At 44.0% G+C, this 23,210-nt stretch overlaps 1 protein-coding gene across 2 annotated transcripts in view; it reads right to left on the reverse strand.

Moving 5' to 3' along the window:
- Window positions 1-23,210, reverse strand: part of LOC126088497 (MPN domain-containing protein) — a 178,711-nt gene that overhangs the window by 84,685 nt on the left and 70,816 nt on the right. The window contains exons 3-4 of one of the 2 annotated variants that reach the window (XM_049906637.1): window positions 16,575-16,656; window positions 13,501-13,582 (exon numbers count right to left, since the gene is read on the reverse strand). In XM_049906637.1, coding sequence (XP_049762594.1) covers window positions 13,501-13,582; window positions 16,575-16,656 — 164 coding nt within the window. The remainder of the gene's footprint in view (window positions 1-13,500; window positions 13,583-16,574; window positions 16,657-23,210) is intronic. The other variant, XM_049906636.1, reaches the window with a different exon arrangement.

Raw genomic sequence — 23,210 nt, forward strand, 5'->3', positions numbered from 1 at the left:
GCTTCATAAGGTAACCAAAAAGGATGTTTACCCTCTTCCACGAATTGACGACACACTAGATTGTCTGAAGGGGGCTAAGTTTTTCTCAACCATGGACATGTATTCAAGATACTGGCAAATTGAAGTAGATGAGGCTGATCGTGAGAAAACTGCATTCTTCACCCCTGAGGGCCTGTATGAGATTAAGGTAATTCTGTTTGGTTTGCGTAATACACCAGCAACTTTTGAATGGATGATGGATAATCTTCTAAGTTGCCTGAAGTGGATGATGTGTCTTTGTTATTTAGATGACATTACAGTGTTGTCAGAGACATTTGATGAACACATAAAAAGACTGAGGGCCATTCTTAAGTGTCTCCAACAAGGCGGACTGAAACATAATCCAAGAAAGTATCTCTTTGGAGCAAAAGAAATAAAAATATTTGGACACCTTGTGTCAAATGAAAGTGTGCAGCCAGACCCAGAAAAGGTGAGATTTATAATGGAATTTCCTATCCCTAAAAGTATTAGAGATGTGAGAAGCTTCCTTGGATTGTGTTCTTATTACCGTCATTTCATCAAATACTTTTGTATCAAAGCCAGACCTCTCCAAGAGTTGTTAAAAGCCAAAGGTGAATTTATCTGGGATGGTGCTCAACAAGATTCTTTTGATGTGCTGCGAAAATCTCTGATGACTGATGAGAGAGCACCTACAAAACTACACACAGATGCTAGTGGGTATGGGATCGGTGCTGTTCTGGTGCAAATTTCGGATGGAAAAGAGAAGTTTATAGCCTATGCTTCTAGGACACTTACAAAAGCCAAGAGAAACTACTCAACTACAGAAAGAGAATATCTTGCTGTGTGGGCCATGTGCAAAACAGGACAACTCGCCAGGTGGGCACTGCGTCTTCAAGAGTATGACATTACTATAGTGTACAAAAGTGGAAGAAAACACCAAGATGACGACTGTCTCTCAAGAAACCCTGTGCAAGACCATCAAGACTTTGATGATGATAGTGACTCACCTGATGCACTCCAGGATCTCTCTGCTGAGCAGAAGGAGGACGCCAAGATATCTCAAATTATGCTTGCCTTAAATCGGTCAGAGGATGTGAAAGGACAATTTAAGGTAGTTAATGGATTACTTTACAAGAAAAAAACTGATCCGTTTGTAAAGAGGTCCAGTGAATCCTAAACACATGTGCTTAGATGTTCTAAAGAAATTCCATGACACACCTGAAGCTGGACATTTAAGATTTATTAAGGCATACGATAGGATCCACAAGAGATTTTCCTGGCCAGGTTTATTTAGGAGTGTTCGCCACTACGTGTGGCACTGTCGAGAGCCCCAGAGGAGAAAGGCAGTTCCTCAGAAACCACCTGACCGACTCATACCAATTCCACCAGCCGAAACACCTTTCCAGCGTGTTGAGATTGACATCCTTGGACGATTTCCAACGTCTGCTAGTGGAAATAGATGGATTATTGTTTGCACTGATTATCTGACACACTATGTCATTACAAAAGCCATGAAAACAGCTGAAGCATTCAAAGTAGCCAAATTCATAATAGAAGACATTGTATTAAAACACGGTGGCCCAAGGTCATTAATTACGGATCGAGGGAAAGTTTTTCAATTGAATCTTGTGACAGAGATAAGCCGTCGGTGCAACATTACTCGTCACATGTCGGCTGTCTATGACCCGCAAACTAATCGGCTTACTGAACGCCTTAATAAGACCTTGGCTGACATGCTACCAATGTTCGTCAATGTTGAGCAGGGCAACTGGGATGAGGTGTTACCTTTCGTGACGTTTGCCTACAACATCGCCAAACAAGACACCACAGGATTTATGCAATTTTTCCTGGTGCACGGGTGTGAAGCAACTACGACGATGGTCACTGTGTTGCTGTTACATCCTGATGACTTGGACGACGACTACATCGGCCAGGTGTTAACCAGAGCTGACGAAGCTCAGCAGTTAGCTCGGCTCTGCACACTGCAGGGTCAAGAAGATTATAGCCGAAGGTATGATGCGAGCCATGCCCTGTTGTCTGCCAGCCTGGTGACCTCGTCTGAATCTTCACTCTTGTTCGGAAGGTTGGACTCTCTGAGAAGCTCCTCAGGCACTACTTTGGACCTTATAAGGTTGTAAGACAGTTGTCTGATGTTACTTATGGAGTTGATGATTTCGACCCCAACACAAGATGTAGAATGATATGAGATACGGTCCACGTCCTTCGAATGAAGCCATATAAGGATCCTGCACCCAGGGTAAATTCGAAGTTCCAGCAACAGGCAACAAGAGGAAAGGTGATGAAGAGTGTACTGGAAAAGGAAGTTCTAAGAAGATCACTGCCAGAGTGAACATCAGTCATCAGGAGTTGGAATATGCAGGACCAATGACTCGTTCCCAGACTAGGAGGATGTAACACTGAGGTGTTGTTCTCTTAAGTAGGGAGCAATGTCGCAGAAGATGCTGAGTAGCACCCTCACTTTGGTGCAGCAGTTACGATACTAGACTGTTGCATGGAGAGTCGTGAGTTCAAAACTCACCTGAACTGTAAAATTTTAATTTCTATATTCGGTTCGAGGACATTGTAGAAGTATCCACAAATATCAAGAATCATTGTACTGGAATGTTCTGTAACTGTATATATACCGTATGTGTTCTGGCTGGAGGCAGTTCGTTCCATGCTCTTGTATGTGCAAGTGCTGAATAAACCTTCATTATGTGAAGTTAGTGTTCGTCATTCATCTAATTAGACCGTCTTCTAGGTGACAATATATTATTATGCTGACAATTACTTCAATTCCGCAAAACTCATGTTGCTAGAAAAGCAGTTCTCTGGGCAGCCAGTATTTTTACTGGTCAGCAAGTGACATGAGATGTATTGTTGCTGAGATGGTCAACTGTTTGTGGGTGGTACAGGTTGCTAATTGAAAGGGTTGATTAACAAATAACAAAAGCTTAGTTTAACATGGCATGCCTAACCAAATTCAAGAATAAAGTCTCCATACTGGAAGCATAGGCATAGAAAATATTAAATCTACATCTACATCCACACTCCACAAGCCACCTGACGGTGTGTGGCGGAGGGTACCTTGAGTACCTCTATCGGTTCTCCCTTCTATTCCAGTCTCGTATTGTTCGTGGAAAGAAGGATTGTCGATATGCCTCTGTGTGGGCTCTAATATCTCTGATTTTATCCTCATGGTCTCTTCGCGAGATATACGTAGGAGGGAGCAATATACTGCTTGACTCCTCAGTCAAGGTATGTTCTCGAAACTTAAACAAAAGCCCGTACCGAGCTACTGAGCGTCTCTCCTGCAGAGTCTTCCACTGGAGTTTCTCTATCATCTCCGTAACGCTTTTGCGATTACTAAATGATCCTGTAATGAAGCACGCTGCTCTCCGTTGGATCTTCTCTATCTCTTCTATCAACCCTATCTGGCACGGATCCCACACACTGCTGAGCAGTATTCAAGCAATGGGCGAACAAGCGTACTGTAACCTACTTCCTTTGTTTTCGGATTGCATTTCCTTAGGATTCTTCCAATGAATCTCAGTCTGGTAACTGCTTTACCGACGATCAACTTTATATGATCATTCCATTTTAAATCACTCCTAATGCGTCCTCCCAGATAATTTATGGAATTAACTGCTTCCAGTTGCTGACCTGCTATGTTGTAGCTAAATGATAAGGCATCTTTCTTTCTCTGTATTTGCAGCACATTACACTTGTCTACATTGAGATTCAATTGCCATTCCCTGCACCATGCGTCAATTCATTGCAGATCCTCCTGCATTTCAGTACAATTTTCCATAGTTACAACCTCTCGATATACTACAACGATGTCATCCACAAAGTCATTTATGTATACTGTGAATAGCAATGGTCCTACGACACTTCCCTGCGGCACACCTGATATCACTCTTACTTCGGAAGACTTCTCTCCACTCAGGATGACATGCTGCGTTCTGTTATCTAGGAACTCTTCAATCCAATCACACAATTGGTCTGATAGTCCATAGGCTTTTACTTTGTTCATCAAACGACTGTGGGGAACTGTATCGAACGCCTTGCAGAAGTCAAGAAACACGGCATCTACCTGGGAACCCGTGTCTATGGCCCTCTGAGTCTCGTGGACGAATAGCACGAGCTGGGTTTCACACGATCGTCTTTTTCGAAACCCATGCTGATTCCCACAGAGTAGATTTCTAGTCTCCAGAAAAGTCATTATACTCGAACATAATGCGTGTTCCAAAATTCTACAACTGATCAACGTTAGAGATATAGGTCTATAGTTCTGCACATCTGTTCGACGTCCCTTCTTGAAAACGGGCATGACCTGTGCGCTTTTCCAATCCCTTGGAATGCTACGCTCTTCTAGAGACCTACGGTACACCGCTGCAAGAAGGGGGGCTAGTTCCTTCGCGTACTCGTGTAAAATCGAACTGGTATCCCATCCAGCAGCCTTTCCTATTTTGAGCGATTTTAATTGTTTTTCTATCCCTCTGTCGTGTATTTCGATATCTACCATTTTGTCATCTGTGCGACAATCTAGAGAAGGAACTACAGTGCAGTCTTCCTCTGTGAAACAGCTTTGGAAAAAGACATTTAGTATTTCGGCCTTTAGTCTGTCATCCTCTGTTTCAGTACCATTTTGGTCACAGAGTGTCTGGACATTTTGTTTTGATCCACCTACCGCTTTGACATAAGACCAAAATTTCTTAGGATTTTCTGCCAAGTCAGTACACAGAACTTTACTTTCGAATTCACTGAACGCCTCTCACATAGCCCTCCTCACACTACATTTCGCTTCGCGTAATTTTTGTTTGTCTGCAAGGCTTTGGCTATTTTTATGTTTGCTGTGAAGTTCCCTTTGCTTCCGCAGCAGTTTTCTAACTCAGTTATTGTACCACGGTGGTTCTTTTCCATCTCTTACGACCTTGCTTGGCACATACTCATCTAACACATATTGTATAATGGTTTTGAACTTTGTCCACTGATCCTCAACACTATCTGTACTTGAAACAAAACTTTTGTGTTGAGCCATCAGGTACTCTGAAATCCGCTTATTGTCACTTTTGCTAAACAGAAAAATCTTCTTACCTTTTTTAATATTTCTATTTATGGCTGAAATCATTGATGCAGTAAGCGCTTTATGATTGTTGATTCCCTGTTCTGTGTTAACTGTTTCAAATAGTTCGGGTCTGTTTGTCACCAGAAGGTATAACATGTTATCACCACAACAGCTGTTGAGCCAGGGGGCCTACAGACACATCCAATTACCATGTCTGAGCCTGCTTTAACCATGACCTTCACCCAAATTATTTCACATTTCGGATCTCCGCCAATTTCCTTCGATACTATTACACTTCTTATCGCTATAAACACGCTTCCCCCTTCACTTTCCAGCCTGTCTCTGCGGTATACATTCCAATCTGAGTTAAGAATTTCATTACTGTTTACATCTGGTTTTAGCCAACTTTTTGTCCCTAGTACTATGTGGGCATTGTGGCCGTTTATTAATGAGAGCAGTTCTGGGATCTTTCTATAAATGCTCCTGCAATTTACTATTAGCAGATTAATATTGTTATTCCCTGTTGCATTTTGCCTACTCCTACCTTGCCGCGTCTCAGGAGGCGTCTTGTCGGGCCTAGGGAGGGAATTCTCTAACCTAAAAAACCCACATGTTGCACTCCACACATACTCCACTACCCTTGTAGCTGCTTCCTGCATGTAGTGCATGCCTGACCTATTCCGGGGGGACCCTATATTTCTCCACTCGATAGCAGAGGTCGAGAAATTTGTACCCCAGATCTCTGCAGAATTCTCTGAGCCTTTGGTTTAAGCCTTCCACTCGGCTCCAAACCAGAGGACCGCGATCGGTTCTGGGAACGATACTACAAATAGTTAGCTCAGATTCCACCCCGCGAGCGAGGCTTTCCGCCTTCACCAACTCCGCCAACCGCCTGGTCTTTGAAGACTGTAAGACATGGTAAGTCTTCTTTATCTCTGCAGAAGTTGCAAAATACATTCCAACAGAAAATCAAAATATGAACATAGAAATGTTTATCCAGGTTTTTCCATATTTTTAGTGCTTTAAAGAACTCAGATGACACAATGTTATCCCATCACACAAGGTCTCCTGCACACAGTTTCACATTTGGTACAAATTATTTAGTTACTACTGGTCTTTGGTGTGTGCATTTTCTCTGCAGCCCTAATGTCATTCCAAGTGACTTTACACTTTACAGTTCACACTGCCTTTCACCGTCATTTGCTCTGGAGCTATTGATGTATAGGTTAATAAAGAATTCATTTTTGTATTTTATTTTATTTGTTGCTATTTTACATGATGTGACAGTACATTAATGTCAATAGCATTGGGAAAGGGTATCTACACTTTCACTTGTGACCCTCTGTACACAAGATTGTAAGGCTAAACTCCTTATTCACTGGCTTCGCTATTTAGTGTACATTTACCACATGATATATTATTCAAGCAAATAACAATAATAATTGTGATTCTGTGAAGTGTATAAACAATAATAATAATAATTATTATTATTACTGTTATTGTATTATTATTATTACTATTATTATTGCAGAAGGCAATGTACAAAATTAAGGCATCATCATCATCAACAACAACAACTGATCCTAGCCAATTTTGGCAACAGCAACTGCAACCACAGGTAGTTGGCGGTCATGTGCTCTCATGTGCCTGCACAAGTGCATGTAGAACACATCAGGGCTCCACTAATGTAGTTGCACAAGGGACATTCAGTAATTAAAGATGAAAATTGATGTAGAAATGCAACAGTTTGTACAAGTAGTTTTGTACTTCCATGACATTAAGTTGGAACCAGTGGGATAAGCTGAAAACAGCTGACAGATTAAATTTGTTTTCGTTATAACCTCAATATAGCATATGCAGAAATTTTTTATAAGTGGGTAAAACAGTTCAAAAATGGTCAAACCTCAGAGACTGACAGGCAACGTCCTGGCCGGCCAGACAATGTACCAATTCCTTCGTTTGAAACCTGCATTTATGACATTATTCATGAAGATTGACATGTTGAGGTTGAAAATATAGGAAAAAAAGTTACAAGACTGAAAGTGTGTACAAGCTTGAAAGAATGCTATGAAATGGAAGTTGATCCTTTTGTAAACAAAATTTTGATGTATGATGAAACTTGATGTCAACATTTTGAAGCAGTTCAAAAGACAAAGCATGAACTATAAGCACACCAGCTCACCTATCCAAAAGAAATTCAGAACACGAGATCAGTGGGAAAAATTGTGCTGACCGTCTTTTGGATGACCAATGTGTGGCCTTTTATGATTATTCGGATGAGAAGCCTACAAAAAAATTGCCTATTACTCAGACATGTTTATGAAGAAAGCCAGCAATGAGAAAAAAAATGTGGATATTAAGGTAAATGCATGACTTTACTACACAACAATGTTTGCCCTCACACCACCCAGATGACCCAAGAAACTACTGAAAAAATGCATTGACAGATACTTCCACATTCTCTCCCTACAATCCAGATTTGGCTCCATTGGATTTTCGTTTGTTTCGTTCACACAAAGAGGCTTTTACGGTGTATTGAAAAAAAGTCAGCAACAACAAGGAAGTCAAAGAATTCGTGGGAAAGAGGCTCAAACAACAAGACAAAGACTCCTTGGTACACTTCTTGCTAGATCGCACAAAGCATCATCTAGGAATATTCTTTTATCTCATATGTTGTTGCAAATCTTCCTTCTTTCAATGGGGTTTTCAACTTTGGAAATTAAAAAAAAGTGCACAGGGACCAGGTCGGAGAGTACGCAGTGTGAGGCAGCACTGTGATTCAGTTTTCTGCACAATAGTCACGTACCACCAGGGATGAATGTGCGAGTGCATCATCATGATGCAAGAGTCATAAATAGTCTCGCTACATTTCAGGCAGTTTCCTTCTCACCTTTTCTTGCAGGCGTCGCAACATATCCTGAGAGTACCATCGATTAACAGTTTGTCCCTGTGGAATGACTTTATGATGAACTAATTCTTCAAAGTCAAAGAGCACTATCAGCATGGCTTTGACACCTGACCTGACCTGATCTGATGAGCTTTTTTTTTGTCTTGGAGAACCTTTCCCAATCCATTGTGAAGACTGAACCTTGGTCTCAACATCATAACCGTAGACCCATGTCTCATCACCAGTTATGATTCTCTTAAGGAACATCTTGTTCTCACTTGTGCAATGCAAAGGCTCTTCACAGACTGCGAGGCGAAGCTCTTTCTGCTCTTGACTGATGAGCTGTGGGACAAACTTGGTGGCAACATGATGCATTCCAAGATGCTGTGTCAGGATTTCATGACATGACACAACTGAAATTCAGATATGCCAACTTCCAAAAGTGAAAAATCAGGAGAATTTTAGTGGTGTACTGTTGTGAATTACAACACATCCCTGACGATTAAAGTTGCAATAATTCAATACCTGTAACAACTCAATTACATTTGCTTTATTATTTACATGTAAGTACTAAATAATGGACATACCTGAGCCTTCAGACTGTATAATTTATCATTCAACATGATCAACAACATGAATGATGAGCTCTGCAGGCTTCTTTGGATTCACACACATTCAAGTGAAGCACTCTCGAGAGAACTACAGTTCGAAATTATGATCCGAGAAAATAAATTAACGTCTATTAGATTTCTGTTTTGACATTAGCACAGTTTTGCATGAATAAATCACTGTTAAATGATCACAAGTTTTCATTTCATAAAGCAACCCATATTTGTACCTGTTAGGCTTAGCAAATAATCTGAATAGTTTATCAGTCTGAATTTGTTTGATTAGGGTAATTACTTATTCAGCACACCCGTAGCTGACTTATCCTTCTTCAAAAACCCTGAACTAAATTTCTACTCAAATCACTTGCCTTTTTGAACTGATTTTAAAATTAAAAGTTTCTCCAAAGACGTTTATGGAAGCATGGACCTGAACTGAGTTTTGCTCTCTGTAACTGTGTTAAAAATTCTCTCTCATTCCGCATTACTATGTGGAATTCACAAAATAGCCAGCATCACCTTTACAAGTTTATCATATTGAAGAACCCCATCAGCCGATTTCATATGACCTACCAACGCCCACTGAACATCAATTCACTCTGCTGCCAAGTTGGTTTCTTCCAGCTGAAAGTTACAGAAATGAGAGTGGAGAATATCAACTTCTGTACCTAAATGTCTACTTTCGCTAGTCATAATATTAGTTAACATAGTCAAGTAGCAGCCATACCTTGTCATCCACCAATATATTGAAGGCGCAGGTTTTTCAAATAGTAAGGAAAGTATTGAAACTGCTCTGAAAATCGGGAGATCATTCTTTACGGTCGGGAGATCGGGAGGAAGAAGGAAAAATCAGGAGTCTTCTGCTTAAATAGGGAGAGTTGGCACGTCTGGAAATGTTACATTCTTCTGCAATCTCTCGGTAAGTCAGTCTTAGATTGGCACGCAAAATTTCGTTGATGTTTCTGACAAGTGCATTGCTGGTAGATGTCAAAGGGCGTCCTGAACGAGCGTCATCTTTAACTTTTGTCTGGCCATTTTTAAACTAAGTGAACCATTCGTAACACTGAGTATGCCTTAAGCGCTCGTCACCGTAGGCTTCCTGCATCATTTGGAGTATCTCTCTAAAGTTCTTCTCAAGTTTCATGCAAAATTTAATGCAGACGCGTTGCTCCTCTAACTCTGCCATCTTGAAATTTGCAAACTGTGCAACAGAATGTTCTACTCAATACAGCACTGGACAATAACTAACAGACATACAACAATGAAACTGCCGGCTGTTACACATAAAACACAGGCATGTTCAGGGATGCCAACCAAATTTCACTCCAACACACCATTGACGCGAAACAGGCTATTTAGCTATGTTAAAAATATGGTTCAGATGGTTGTTATTCTGAATGATCATAACATGTAAATAGCATTTTTGGTCAATATTCTCACAAAGTATTTGTTATTTTCATGTAATTAAAGCTTAAAAATCATTAAATGCCAAGATCTCATCCTGTGATCGAAAACGCTCTGCTATTGGCTGATGCTCTGGTGACGTCACAGACTAGGAGCAAGACTAAGTTATACTTGTGTTATAGGAGCGTTAGCCGAAGTTACAACACTTTTACGTACTTTTATTGCAAACAGTTTAGCTATTTAGCGATGGAAAAAGCAATTACAACTTTTAAGTAACAAAAGAAAGGAATTTTGTGAACGCCGACAGTGGAAGCCTTGCACAAGTTGATGCATTTGTGCTACACCCTTTTAGAGCAGCGATATGTGCAATGATGGACACACCATTCTCTACTCCTTGCAACATCATTAAACTCGCTCAAAACTAAGGAACTGTAGAACTTTTGCAAATGGACCCACAGAGAGACTACCTCCAGCAAGCATTCCATGGTGCAGTGGACAGTGCATTCGATTGCAGATAAGGAAGTTACATGTTCGAATCCTTGAAGGGTCACACATTTTTAAAAGTTTTATATGAAATAAGAAAATAGCATTAGCAAGAACTGATTGTAGCAGTTGTTTCGATTGTGGGATGTACTATACAGGGTGTTACAAAAAGGTACAGCCAAACTTTCAGGAAACATTCCTCACACACAAACAAAGAAAATATGTTATGTGGACATGTGTCCGGAAACGCTTACTTTCCATGTTAGAGCTCATTTTATTACTTCTCTTCAAATCACATTAATCATGGAATGGAAACACACAGCAACAGAACGTACCAGCGTGACTTCAAACGCTTTGTTACAGGAAATGTTTGAAATGTCCTCCGTTAGCGAGGATACATATATCTACCCTCCATCGCATGGAATCCCTGATGCACTGATGCAGCCCTGGAGAATGGCGTATTGTATCACAGCCGTCCACAATACGAGCACGAAGAGTCTCTACATTTGGTACCGGGGTTGCGTTGACAAGAGCTTTCAAATGTCCCCATAAATGAAAGTCAAGAGGGTTGAGGTCAGGAGAGTGTGGAGGCCATGGAATTGGTCCACCTCTACCAATCCATCGGTCACCGAATCTGTTGTTGAGAAGCGTACGAACACTTCGACTGAAATGTGCAGGAGCTCAATCGTGCATGAACCACATGTTATGTCATACTTGTAAAGGCACATGTTTTAGCAGCACAGGTAGAGTATCCCGTATGAAATCATGATACCGTGCTCCACTGAGCGAAGGTGGAAGAATATGGGGCCCAATCAAGACATCACCAACAATGCCTGCCCAAACGTTCACAGAAAATCTGTGTTGATGACGTGATTGCACAATTGCGTGCGGATTCTCGTCAGCCCACACATGTTGATTGTGAAAATTTACAATTTGATCATGTTGGAATGAAGCCTCATCCGTAAAGAGAACATTTGCACTGAAATGAGGATTGACACATTGTTGGATGAACCATTTGCAGAAGTGTACCCGTGGAGGCCAATCAGCTGCTGATAGTGCCTGCACACGCTGTACACGGTACGGAAATAACTGGTTCTCCCGTAGCACTCTCCATACGGTGACGTGGTCAACATTACCTTGTACAGCAGCAACTTCTCTGAAGCTGACATTAAGGTTATCGTCAACTGCACGAAGAATTGCCTCATCCATTGCAGGTGTCCTTGTCGTTCTAGGTCTTCCCCAGTCGCGAGTCATAGGCTGGAATGTTCCGTACTCCCTAAGACGCTGATCAATTGCTTCGAATGTCTTCCTGTCGGGACACCTTCGTTCTGGAAATCTGTCTCGATACAAACATACCGCGCCATGTCTATTGCCCTGTGCTAATCCATACATCAAATGGGCATCTACCAACTATGCATTTGTAAACATTGCACTGACTGCCAAACCACGTTCGTGATGAACACTAACCTGTTGATGCTACGTACTGATGTGCTTGATGCTAGTACTGTAGAGCAATGAGTCGAATGTCAACACAAGCACCGAAGTCAACACTACCTTCCTTCAATTGGGCCAACTGGCGGTGAATCGAGGAAGAACTGTACATACTGACAAAAATAAATGAGCTCTAACATGGAAATTAAGCGTTTCCGGACACATGTCCACATAATATCTTTTCTTTATTTGTGTGTGAGGAATGTTTCCTGAAAGTTTGGCCATACCTTTTTGTACACCAAGTATATAGCTTCACAGCACTCTTAGTGTGAGAAATGGACAACAGAGGATAAATGCATCTACTTTGCGAACAAACACTTCACTTTTTTGGTAAGCTTTGCTAGGAGTGAAGATATCACCATATGCCCTCAGTACAATGAGGTGTAGAATGATGAGGTTATACAGAGAGTCGTAAAGCTTGTACAGCATGCAGGTGACACAGATGTAAGGGCTGTGATGTTTGTGAGTGTAAACTAACGTTAGCATCTGAAGCAGACTTACTTCATCTTTATGTAAGATGATGAAATTGCAAAAGTTTAAACATTAAGGATGCTAGCTAGACAATGCAAAGATAAAAACATTATTTCTAATAAAGTAAAAAGTGTGTGGTCACATTAACTAGAACATACATTTTTGAACGTGATGAGTGCAATCAGTGATTACAAATGTCAGTGTATGTGAACAGCAAGGAAGACACAATAATATTCCGTTTCTGATCGGTGTGGTTAAATTTGTAATTGTAATGTGGTTTTCATACGAGAGGACTGTCGACTGGTTTTACAAGTGAGTTAAAAAGTTCTTTCGGATTATATTTGAATCAGAAATATATGGACATCGTCTTATAAAATTCAATGGTTTACTGCTCTAACAACTGAGCTGCTGAATAACTGAGGTGTAGTTAGGTAAAACAACAATTTTCACTACGAGTTTAATTTCGTTGAATGGTGCTATCCTTCATTGTAACAGTGGGAGAGCATACCTCGTTGATAAATTAATGTCAACACATTTTTAGTTAAGTTAGTGAACTTGTACGTCGATGTGGTGGCAACTTGCTGGTACAGTGCAATCACATTTTACCCATCTTGTCATTCTCTGGAACACTCAAAAACAACTTTTCAGGAGTTTTTGTAGATTTATTTGTACAGTATGGTACTACACACAATTTGTACCCCATTTTCCAAAACATAAATTCCATAACAAGACATCACTGTGAATTAGCATTATGACAGTACGAGCAAAGAGCTAGCCAGTGACGTCACAGGCATCACATTACTCGAATTGAGGATTTTAGCAGACATTAAAATTATTTGCATTTCATTTCCATTTTTATAAAATGAAATTCAAGAGCAAAAAAGCATTCTAAGAGCATAAAATGACATAACTAATCATATAAGGTTTCCAGAAAACAGTTAAATACAAATGTTCCAGAATTTTTTGAGCAGGCCTCGTACATACATCCGACATATCACAACAAAGTGACATGAAAGGTCATAATCTATAAATTTCAAATTTGTTCAATTTAGAACTGATTGTAGAATTTTATATTTTCTTCTACTTACTGATTGATGGAACGAATTCCTAACACATTATGTTTCACAATCCGCTGCACTGACATGAGCTTTTCCTTCTCCATTTCATCGTCTGTAAAAAGAATTATACAAACAACATACAAGATATTCACACTTACTATCTTACTGAAAAATTGTTACAATACATAAGGAATTTGAAAATCAAGTATAACAACATTAAAATATAGCTGTGACATGGCTTAACCACAGCCTAGGGGATGGTTCCAGAATGGAAAGATCCCCTAGGCTGTGGCTAAGCCATGTCTCCACAATATCCTCTTTTCTAGGAGTGCTAGTTCTGCAAGGTATGCAGGAGAGGTTCTATGAAGTTTGGAAGGTAGGAGACGAAGTACTGGCGGAATTAAAGCTGTGAGGACAGGGCATGAGTCGCGCTTGGGTAACTCAGTTGCCCACGAAGGCAAAGGTCCCAAGTTCGAGTCTCGGTCTGGCACACAGTTTTTATATGCCAGGAAGTTTCGTATCAGTGCACACTCCACAGCAGAGTAAAAATTTTGTTCTGGAAACATTAAAATAATTTGCAAAGAACGCAGTGAAAATAAACTACTGGAAATTAACATTTAATGCACACAAAAGTAGGGAACAGTATTTTTGCCAAATCAGATTCTTCTGTATTTTATTTGTCTTAGGAACTCCTTGGCACCATGCGGCAGTTAGAGTTTGTCAGCAGATCCCTACGTCACAGTAAGTGCTGCGTGGAGCTATCATCATCGCATGGACTGCCTAAGAGGGCCTCCGAGTAATAAACCACAAGAGTCACCAAGGAACACTGAAGATCAGATGTATATCATAAGTATAAAGAAAATCTTGTAAACCTGAATTAAAGTGAGCTAGGCATCCACTGAACATACAACTCTATATGCAAGCATACAATAAATGTTAATAGTTATATGAAGTTGAATATCACATTGAAAAATTAAAAAAAGAAGAACAATTATCAATCAGTATTTTGTGAAGAAACCTGGATCAAGAATTATTATGGTGTTGCCAGCCCTAACCCCTCTCATGACCAGCTGAATTCTTCTATTTACTGCAGCTAAGGACAATGATGTTTGGACAACAACAGAAATGAGCAGAACATTGAAAATATCCAGGAGTGCTCTTGGCAAGCTACATGTTTTTTTCTGCTTTTTTCTCCCCCCCCCCTCTAAAACTAGGCTTTCAATATGTTTCAAATGTAAATGTTACAATAAACGTCTATTAAAAGTTCTAATGTATGGCAATGAGACATGGGATGAAAAAAAAAAAAAAGAAAGAGAGAGAGAGAGAGAGAGTTGCTCAATAAGAAATGGTGAGATGCATGGTAGGAATTATTAGGAGATACATGGAAATTGAACCATGAAGTTCATTGCTGGATTCAAAGAGATTAGCAAAGACAATAATGAAGACTTTATAAAATGTGAGTACATTTTGTAATAAAACATGCAGAAGCAACATGGGCATGTAAAGCTGAACACCATAACCAATGTATAAGTCTTAGAGAAAGCCTTTTATCCAGCAGTAGATAACAGTCAAATGTTTAGTGTGATGATGACACAAGATATTCCAATCAGTGGATTGACAAAATGGGATGACACATTGAGGAATTAACAGCTAATGCAATAGGAATAATAACCTAAATAGAAAAACTATAATACAAAACATTAATTATTCAAGTTTAAACTCTAGCAAAGAACATTATACTGTAGAAAGTATGTGATAATGAATCGCTAATAAAATAGTAAGATGAACTATAATAGGAGTTGGAAAAGCTATAGGATGCATTCCAAAATAAAATGGTCAGGAAATGGATGTACGGAAATGATGCGAAGGGCTGGCTGAAGAGGTAAGAAAGGATGTACTAATATCCAACAAATTAAAAAAAAAAAAGAAAAAGAAAAAATTACATCCAAAGCTCTAACTTATTATTAAGAATCATTGAAAATAATTAATTTTTGAAAATATAATGCAACTGCGTAGATAAAAAAAAAAAAAAAAAAAAAAAAATCTACTCACCAAGCAGCGGAGGGAAGGATGAAGAAAAAGGACTAGCAAGGTTTAGGACATGGAAAGAGTTTGAAAAAGTCACCCAGCACCTGGATAAGGGGAAGGGGGAAGGGGGGGGGGGACTTACCAGACAGAATGGGAAGGAAAGACTCTTCTCATCCTGTCCAGTAAGTCTCCCCTGAACTGGGTTTTGAGCGACTTTTTCAGACTCTCCCCATTTCCTAAACCTCACCAGTCCTTTTCCTTCATTCCTCTTGCTCCCTCTTAAACCCTTCTGCCAGAAGAAGGAGCCACTGGCTCAAAAAGCTTGCAAATTTCTTTTACCTTTATATGTGCCAGTTCTCCTGCTGCTGCTTTTTTTGAGTAGATTGTTTTTATTTATCTAATTATACTTTTAACAATGCAGGAGAAGACAGATGACTACTTACCATAAAGAAGACACGTTACGTTGGAGACAGGCACAATTAAAGGATTATTGATTGGCGACTGCATGGAGTGTCCTGTGCACCACGACCAGATAATGGATATACTTAGAAGGAGAGACAGCATTGGTCGTATTTTTTTGTTTTATTAACCGCAAAATCAATTTTCGGTCACTTAGTGACCATCCTCAGTGCTGTAATATACAATTTAAATTGGAGCACACCAGTGCCTACCAATTTAAATTGTATATTACAGCACTGAGAATGGTCACTAAGTGACCGAAAATCGATTTTGCGGTTAATAAAACAAAAAAATACGACCAATGCTGTCTCTCCTTCTAAGTATAATAATTAAAAGATATTGTGCTGGAATCTGGTCCAAGATGCTAGAGTTGGAGTCACAATTGCATAAGGAGTGCTTGCTTGTGTGTCTGAATGGCATGTGTTTCATTTTGCTGATAAAGGCTGTAGCTGAAAGCTTTATGTATGTGTCTTTTAACTGCGACTGTCTGCAACTTAATGGTTCTAGTTATGGTAAGTAACAATCTGTCTTTTCCTACATAGTTGATACTCCTACCTGGAGTTTCCATCGTTCAGTTACACTATTACCAAGGATGACTGACAAGACGTAACACTTACCTCTAAGCCAAAGTGCTGAGTGGTGTAGAGGCATATAAGGAGCAGTGAAGACTGCTGCTAAGCTTTCAGCTCTTGTTCTCGTCTAAAGCAAGAAGTTGAAACTCACATACACACAAACTCTTCTGCAGCCATGGCATGAGTAGTGATCGAGGTTGAGGAAGAGGAATGGAGGGGGGAGGCGGAGGTGACGACATTCTGAGTAGCAGGCAGGGCAAGGAGTAATTGGGAAGAGGAATTCCACGTACAAGCAGTGAATGAAGAACCAAGCGAGACACAATTATGAAGACTGGACCTAAGAAGCACAGAATAAATAACAAAAATACACACACAAATAAATGAATTGGCAAGAAAGACTGAAGAAATATTTATTCAACAAGAAAACGTGATGCAAAAGGAGCATTAAGGACGAGTACAACACAGAAGCAGAGCAAGGAAATGGAAAAGGGTCTGATGCAACAGTGAGGCTGGGACTAGGAGATGTACAGGTCACAAGAATCGCGCTAGCATAAGATGTGCTGCACAAACACAGATTCCAACAGTGCAGTTTTGTGTAGCCAGTTGGACAGGAAACAGTATCAACATAGCATGCAACACAAACCAGCGTTCTACTTAGAAATATGTTCTGGAAGTGAATTCTTTAACACAATTTGGCAGCTCATGAACGTGGTAAGTTGTCACACTCACATGGAATACCACACTGTGTTTGCACATATGATGATAATGTGGGTTCTCTCAGATTACTTAGGTTCTGACAGCATTATGAAATGCAGACAATGGGTAAATAAATTGCATGATGATGATGATGATGATATTGGTGATATTCACAGAGAGATGATCCAGGCGTTTGGCCACAGCAATGTAAGAAGAATAAACCAAGGCATTAGAGAGTTTATTTGCGAATCAGAACACTACTTTTGATAGTCTGGCTGAATCTTGAAATGGGTATTTTTCAACCAGTCCACAATATATCGTTGAGTATTTTATGGAACTGAGTGATCAGAGAAATCATCTTTTTTAATTTGTTAGAAGGGGTGCAATGAATAGAGAATATAGTGCAGAAGATTTTTTCGTGGCTGAAGACTGAATAAATTTCCACTTTTTAGTGTGTTAAGAATGGCAGCGGTGGTGGTTGTTGGGATGTTTAAGGGGGACTAAACAGCGAAGGTCATCAGTCCCCCATTCCAAAATCAGGCGAGCCGAAAATCCACGGAGCAGGTAAAAACCAAAGGGGGAGGAGACGTCCCCCCAGGCGCTAAAAGAACACAAATGGAGCAACAAACATTACAGATAAGAACAGGACAGAGGAACACCAGACAGAAAGAAACAGAAGAAAGGAAGACGGCCGGAGACTGGTTGACTGACCACGAGAACAAAAAAGGGAAAGAGCCAACCATCTCACGGCACACCAGAACAGCAACAGACACAAGGACAAAAGACACAGAAAAGGAAAGGTGCAAGACCTCCCTAAATCGAACCATAAAACGGACTACCACGGATAAAATTTAAAACGGCATCAGCCATGGAGGCATCGTCAGATAAAATCAAAGCCAAAGTGCCCGAGAGATTAAAAGATTGCCGGAGTGTGCGCAGTCGAGGACACTCCAGCAAAATGTGGCCGACCGTCAGCCGGGACCCACACCGACACAAGGGGGGATCCTCCTGACGCAACAGATGGCCGTGCGTCAGGTATGTATGGCCGATGCGCAGCCGACACAGGACTACCGAGTCCCTGCGAGAAGCCCGCAGGGAGGAACGCCACACATCGGTCGTCCCCTTGACAGCCCGCAGTTTATTCGGGGCTGTCATGCCATGCCACTCAGCAGCCCACACCCCAATCAGCTTACGGCGCAACACCATCTGCTGGTCGCGAGCCGTAAGGCCGACCTCCAAAGCCGGGGCGTCGATCGCCCCTTTGGCCAGCCTGTCTACACGTTCGTTCCCTGGGATGCCAACATGACCGGGCGTCCAAACCAGGACCACCGAACGACCAGAACGGGCAATGGCGGAAACAGTCTCCTGAATGGAGGACACCAGAGGAGAGGAGGGATAGCAGCGGTCGATGGCCTGAAGGCTGCTCAGGGAGTCACTGCAGATGACGACAGACCTACCTGAGCAGAAACGCATATGCTCAAGAGCGCGCAATATGGCCACCAGCTCTGCAGTAAAAACACTGCAGCCAGCCGGCAAGGAGCGCTGCTCAACATGAGCAGCATGAGCAAAAGAGTAGGCAGTGCGACCATCAACCAGGGAACCATCAGTGTAGACAGTCTCACAGTCCGAAAATGAGGCGAGGAGAGCAAGAAAACGGCGACGGAGGGCCATAGGCGGAACCGAGTCCTTAGGTCCCTGAGCCAAATCCAGACGGACGGATGGCCGGGACAAACACCAGGGAGGCGTAGGTGCACGGACCCGGAAGGGAGGCGGAAGAGGGAATGAACCCAATTCCGACAGCAGGGACTGAACGCGGACAGCGACGGAAAGCCCAGACCTAGGTCGCCGTTCGGGCAGATGGAGGACCAGAGCAGGGAAAAGCAGGCGACGATTGGGATGATCTGGCGAGCAATGAACGTGGACAGCATAGTCGACGAGCAGACGATGGCGGCGAATTCGCAGCGGGGGAACCCCGGCCTCCACCAGTAGACTATCCACGGGGCTGGTGCGAAAAGCGCCAGTGGCAAGCCTAACCCCACAGTGGTGTATGGGGTCTAACAACTTCAACACTGAGGGGGACGCAGACCCATAGGCCAGGCTCCCATAATCAAGCCGGGACTGCACAAGGGCCCTGTACAACCGCAGCAGCGTGCAGCGATCTGCACCCCAAGACGTGTGGCTAAGGCAGCGGAGGGCGTTGAGGTGCCGCCAGCATTTTTGCTTCAGCTGGGTAACATGAGGAACCCATGTGAGTCGGGCATCAAACACGAGTCCCAAGAAGCGGCAAGTGTCCACCACTTCAAGCAGGTGGCCGTCGAGGTAAAGTTCAGGATGAGGGTGGACCGTCCGACGCCTGCAGAAGTGCATAACTCGAGTCTTGGGTGCAGAGAACTGAAAACCGTGAGTCAGAGCCCATGATGCTGCCTTGCGAACGGCGACTTGCAGCCTGCGTTCGGCGACTCCCGTAGTCGTGGAGCTAAATGAGATGCAGAAGTCGTCGGCATACAAAGAAGGAGACACCGACGACCCCACTGCTGCAGCCAGACCATTAATGGCCACTAAAAATAAGGATACACTCAACACCGAGCCCTGTGGGACCCCATTTTCCTGTATGTAAGAGGGACTAGAGGTGGCACCGACTTGCACCCGGAAAGAGCGGCGCAATAAAAAGCTTTGAAGAAAAGCCGGGAGCCGACCACGAAGACCCCACTCATGCAATGTGGCGAGGATGTGATGCCTCCATGTGGTGTCATACGCCTTCCGCAGATCGAAAAACACAGCTACGAGATGCTGACGTCGGGCAAAGGCCATACGGACAGCAGATTCCAGCCGCACCAAATTGTCCACTGCAGACCGGCCCCGACGGAAGCCACCCTGGGATGGAGCGAGGAGACCGCGCGACTCAAGGACCCAACACAAACGCCGCCCCACCATACGTTCGAGCAATTTGCACAAAACGTTGGTGAGGGTAATGGGACGATAGCTGTCCACCGCCAGTGGGTCCGCACCGGGCTTCAAGATGGGGACAATAACACCCTCTCGCCATTGCGACGGGAACACGCCTTCGCTCCAAATGCGATTAAATATCGCGAGAATGTGTCTCTGGCAGTCCCTGGAGAGATGCTTCAGCATCTGTGCGTGGATGCAGTCCGGTCCTGGTGCTGTATCAGGGCAATCGGCGAGGGCAGCGAGGAATTCCCTCTCGCTGAAAGGAGCATTGTATGTTTCATAATGACGCGTGTGGAATGAGAACGGCGTCCGCTCGGCTCGCTCCTTTAGAGAGCGAAAGGCGGGGGGATAGGAAGCAGTCGCAGAGCTCTGAGCAAAGTGCGCGGCTAGCCGTTCAGCAATGGCGGCAGCGTCCGTGCAGACAGCGCCGTCCAAGAAGAGCCCAGGGACACCCATAGGGGTCTGGGAGCCATAAATCCGCCGGATCCGGGACCACACGAGCGAGGGGGAAACACGGGAGCCCAAGGAGGAAACATACCGCTCCCAGCACTCCTGCTTGCACCGTGCAATAAGACGGCGGGCGAAGGCACGGAGCCTCTTAAAGGCGATGAGGGTCTCCAGAGACGGATGCCGCCTATGACGCTGGAGAGCCCGCCTACGGTCACGAATAGCCTCAGCAATCTCCGGCGACCACCAGGGGACAGCCTTCCTCCGAGGGAGGCCAGAAGAACGGGGGATGGAAGCCTCGGCCGCTGAAAGGATGGACGTGGTTAAAACACGAACCACCTCGTCAATGTCACCCTGTGGGGGAGACTCAATGGTTGCAGCGGAAGTAAAAGCTGGCCAGTCAGCCCTGTGGAGAGCCCAGCGGGGCAAGCGCCCAGAAGAATGACACTGGGGCAGTGACAAATAGATGGGAAAATGGTCACTACCACACAGGTCAGGGTGCACTCTCCAGTGGAGGGATGGGACAAGGCCAGGGCTGCAAATAGAGAGATCGATGGCCGAGAACGAGCCATGGGCCACACTGAAATGCGTGGGAGCACCGGTGTTCAGGAGGCTAAGGTCGAGCTGAGCCAACACATGCTCCACGGCCCGACCGCGAACATCGGAGACAGTTCCACCCCATAGAGGGTTGTGGGCATTGAAATCACCCAGCAGCAAAAAAGGTGGCGGCAGTTCGGCTATCAGAGCAGCCAGGACATGCTGTGCGACAACACCATCAGGTGGAAGGTAAATACTGCAGACGGTGATAGCCTGTGGCGTCCACACCCGAACAGCGACAGCCTCTAGAGCTGTTTGTAGAGGTACAAACTCGCTGTGAAGAGAGTTAAGGACATAGATGCAGACGCCACCAGACACCCTTTCATAAGCTGCTCGGTTCTTAAAATAACCCCGATAGCCACGGAGGGCGGGGGTTCGCATTGCTGGAAACCAAGTTTCCTGCAGAGCAATGCATAGGAAAGGATGACGGCTGAGAAGTTGGCGGAGCTCAGCGAGATGGTGGAAGAAACCGCTGCAGTTCCACTGGAGGATGGTATTAGCCATGGATGGGAAAGGCGTGAAGGGACTGGGGAGGCAGATTACGCCTCCGGGGCCCCTGCTGCTACTGAGTCACCACCTGGACAACAGCTATCTATTGCATCCGAGGGACTGGCGAGATCCATGTCCTCAGCGGACGCCAGGATCTCCACCTCATCTTCGGACGCAGAGGGAGAAGGTTGCGGTGGGACAGGTGCCACCGCAATTTCAGGATGCTTGGGAGCCTTTTTCTTCGACAGCTTTGCGCGCTGAGCCTTTGGTGGTTCTGGCTGGGAGGGCTTCACTGGGTCAGTCTCTGGGACTGAAGACGACCGTGACGCCCTACGACCAGCGACCGGTGGCTGTTTGACAACCTTGCGGGCGTCCGCTTTGGCACTGGGCAAAGCCTGGGATGGGAGGGCCCCAAGGGACCCCTTCCGAGCGAGAGGAGCCGAAGAAGGCTCACGCTTCTCCGGCTGTGAAGGGGGAACAGATGTCCCCGGTGGTTGGGGTGGTGTTGCTCCTGAAGTAGATGGAGCAGGAGCAACAGGGAGTGAAGTGCCCCCCACAACCAAGGGGGCCGGTGAATGCTGACCGAGCTGAGATCGAACTGGTGTTGCAGCAGCGGCATAACTAGTTGGCATTGGCACAGGATGTAGCCGCTCAAATTTCCGCCTTGCCTCGGTGTAGGACAGGCGGTCCAGCGTCTTATATTCCATTATCTTCCTTTCTTTCTGGAAGATCCTACAGTCCGGCGAGCAGGGGGAATGGTGTTCTCCGCAGTTAACACAGATAGGAGGCGGGGCACATGGAGTATCAGGATGCGAAGGACGTCCACAATCCCGACACGTGATGCTGGAAGTACAGCGAGATGACATGTGCCCGAACTTCCAGCATTTAAAACACCGCATCGGAGGAGGGATATATGGCTTCACATCACAACGGTAAACCATCACCTTAACCTTTTCGGGTAAGACATCACCCTCAAAGGCCAAGATGAAGGCACCGGTGGCTACCTGATTATCCCTCGGACCCCGATGGACGCGCCGGACGAAGTGAACACCTCGTCGTTCGAGGTTGGTGCGTAATTCATCGTCGGACTGCAGAAGAAGATCCCTGTGGAATATAATACCCTGGACCATGTTCAGACTCTTATGCGGCGTGATGTTAACTGAAACATCCCCCAACTTGTCACAATTGAGCAACCTCCGTGACTGGGCAGAGGATGCCGTTTTGATGAGCACAGAACCAGAGCGCATCTTGGACAAGCCCTCCACCTCCCCGAACTTGTCCTCTAAATGCTCCACAAAAAACTGGGGCTTGGTTGACATAAACGATTCCCCATCAACTCGCGTACACACAAGGAACCGGGGGGAATAGTCTCCACTGCCTTCTTTTGCCATACGTTCCTCCCATGGAGTGGTCAGGGAGGGAAATGATCGTGGATCGTATTTCCTGCCGTTGAGGTTAGACCTCGATCGCTTAGAGACTGCTGGTGGTGGCCCACCAGCGAGA

This window comes from Schistocerca cancellata, chromosome 6, assembly GCF_023864275.1.
Source record: "Schistocerca cancellata isolate TAMUIC-IGC-003103 chromosome 6, iqSchCanc2.1, whole genome shotgun sequence".
Lineage (NCBI taxonomy): Eukaryota > Metazoa > Arthropoda > Insecta > Orthoptera > Acrididae > Schistocerca > Schistocerca cancellata.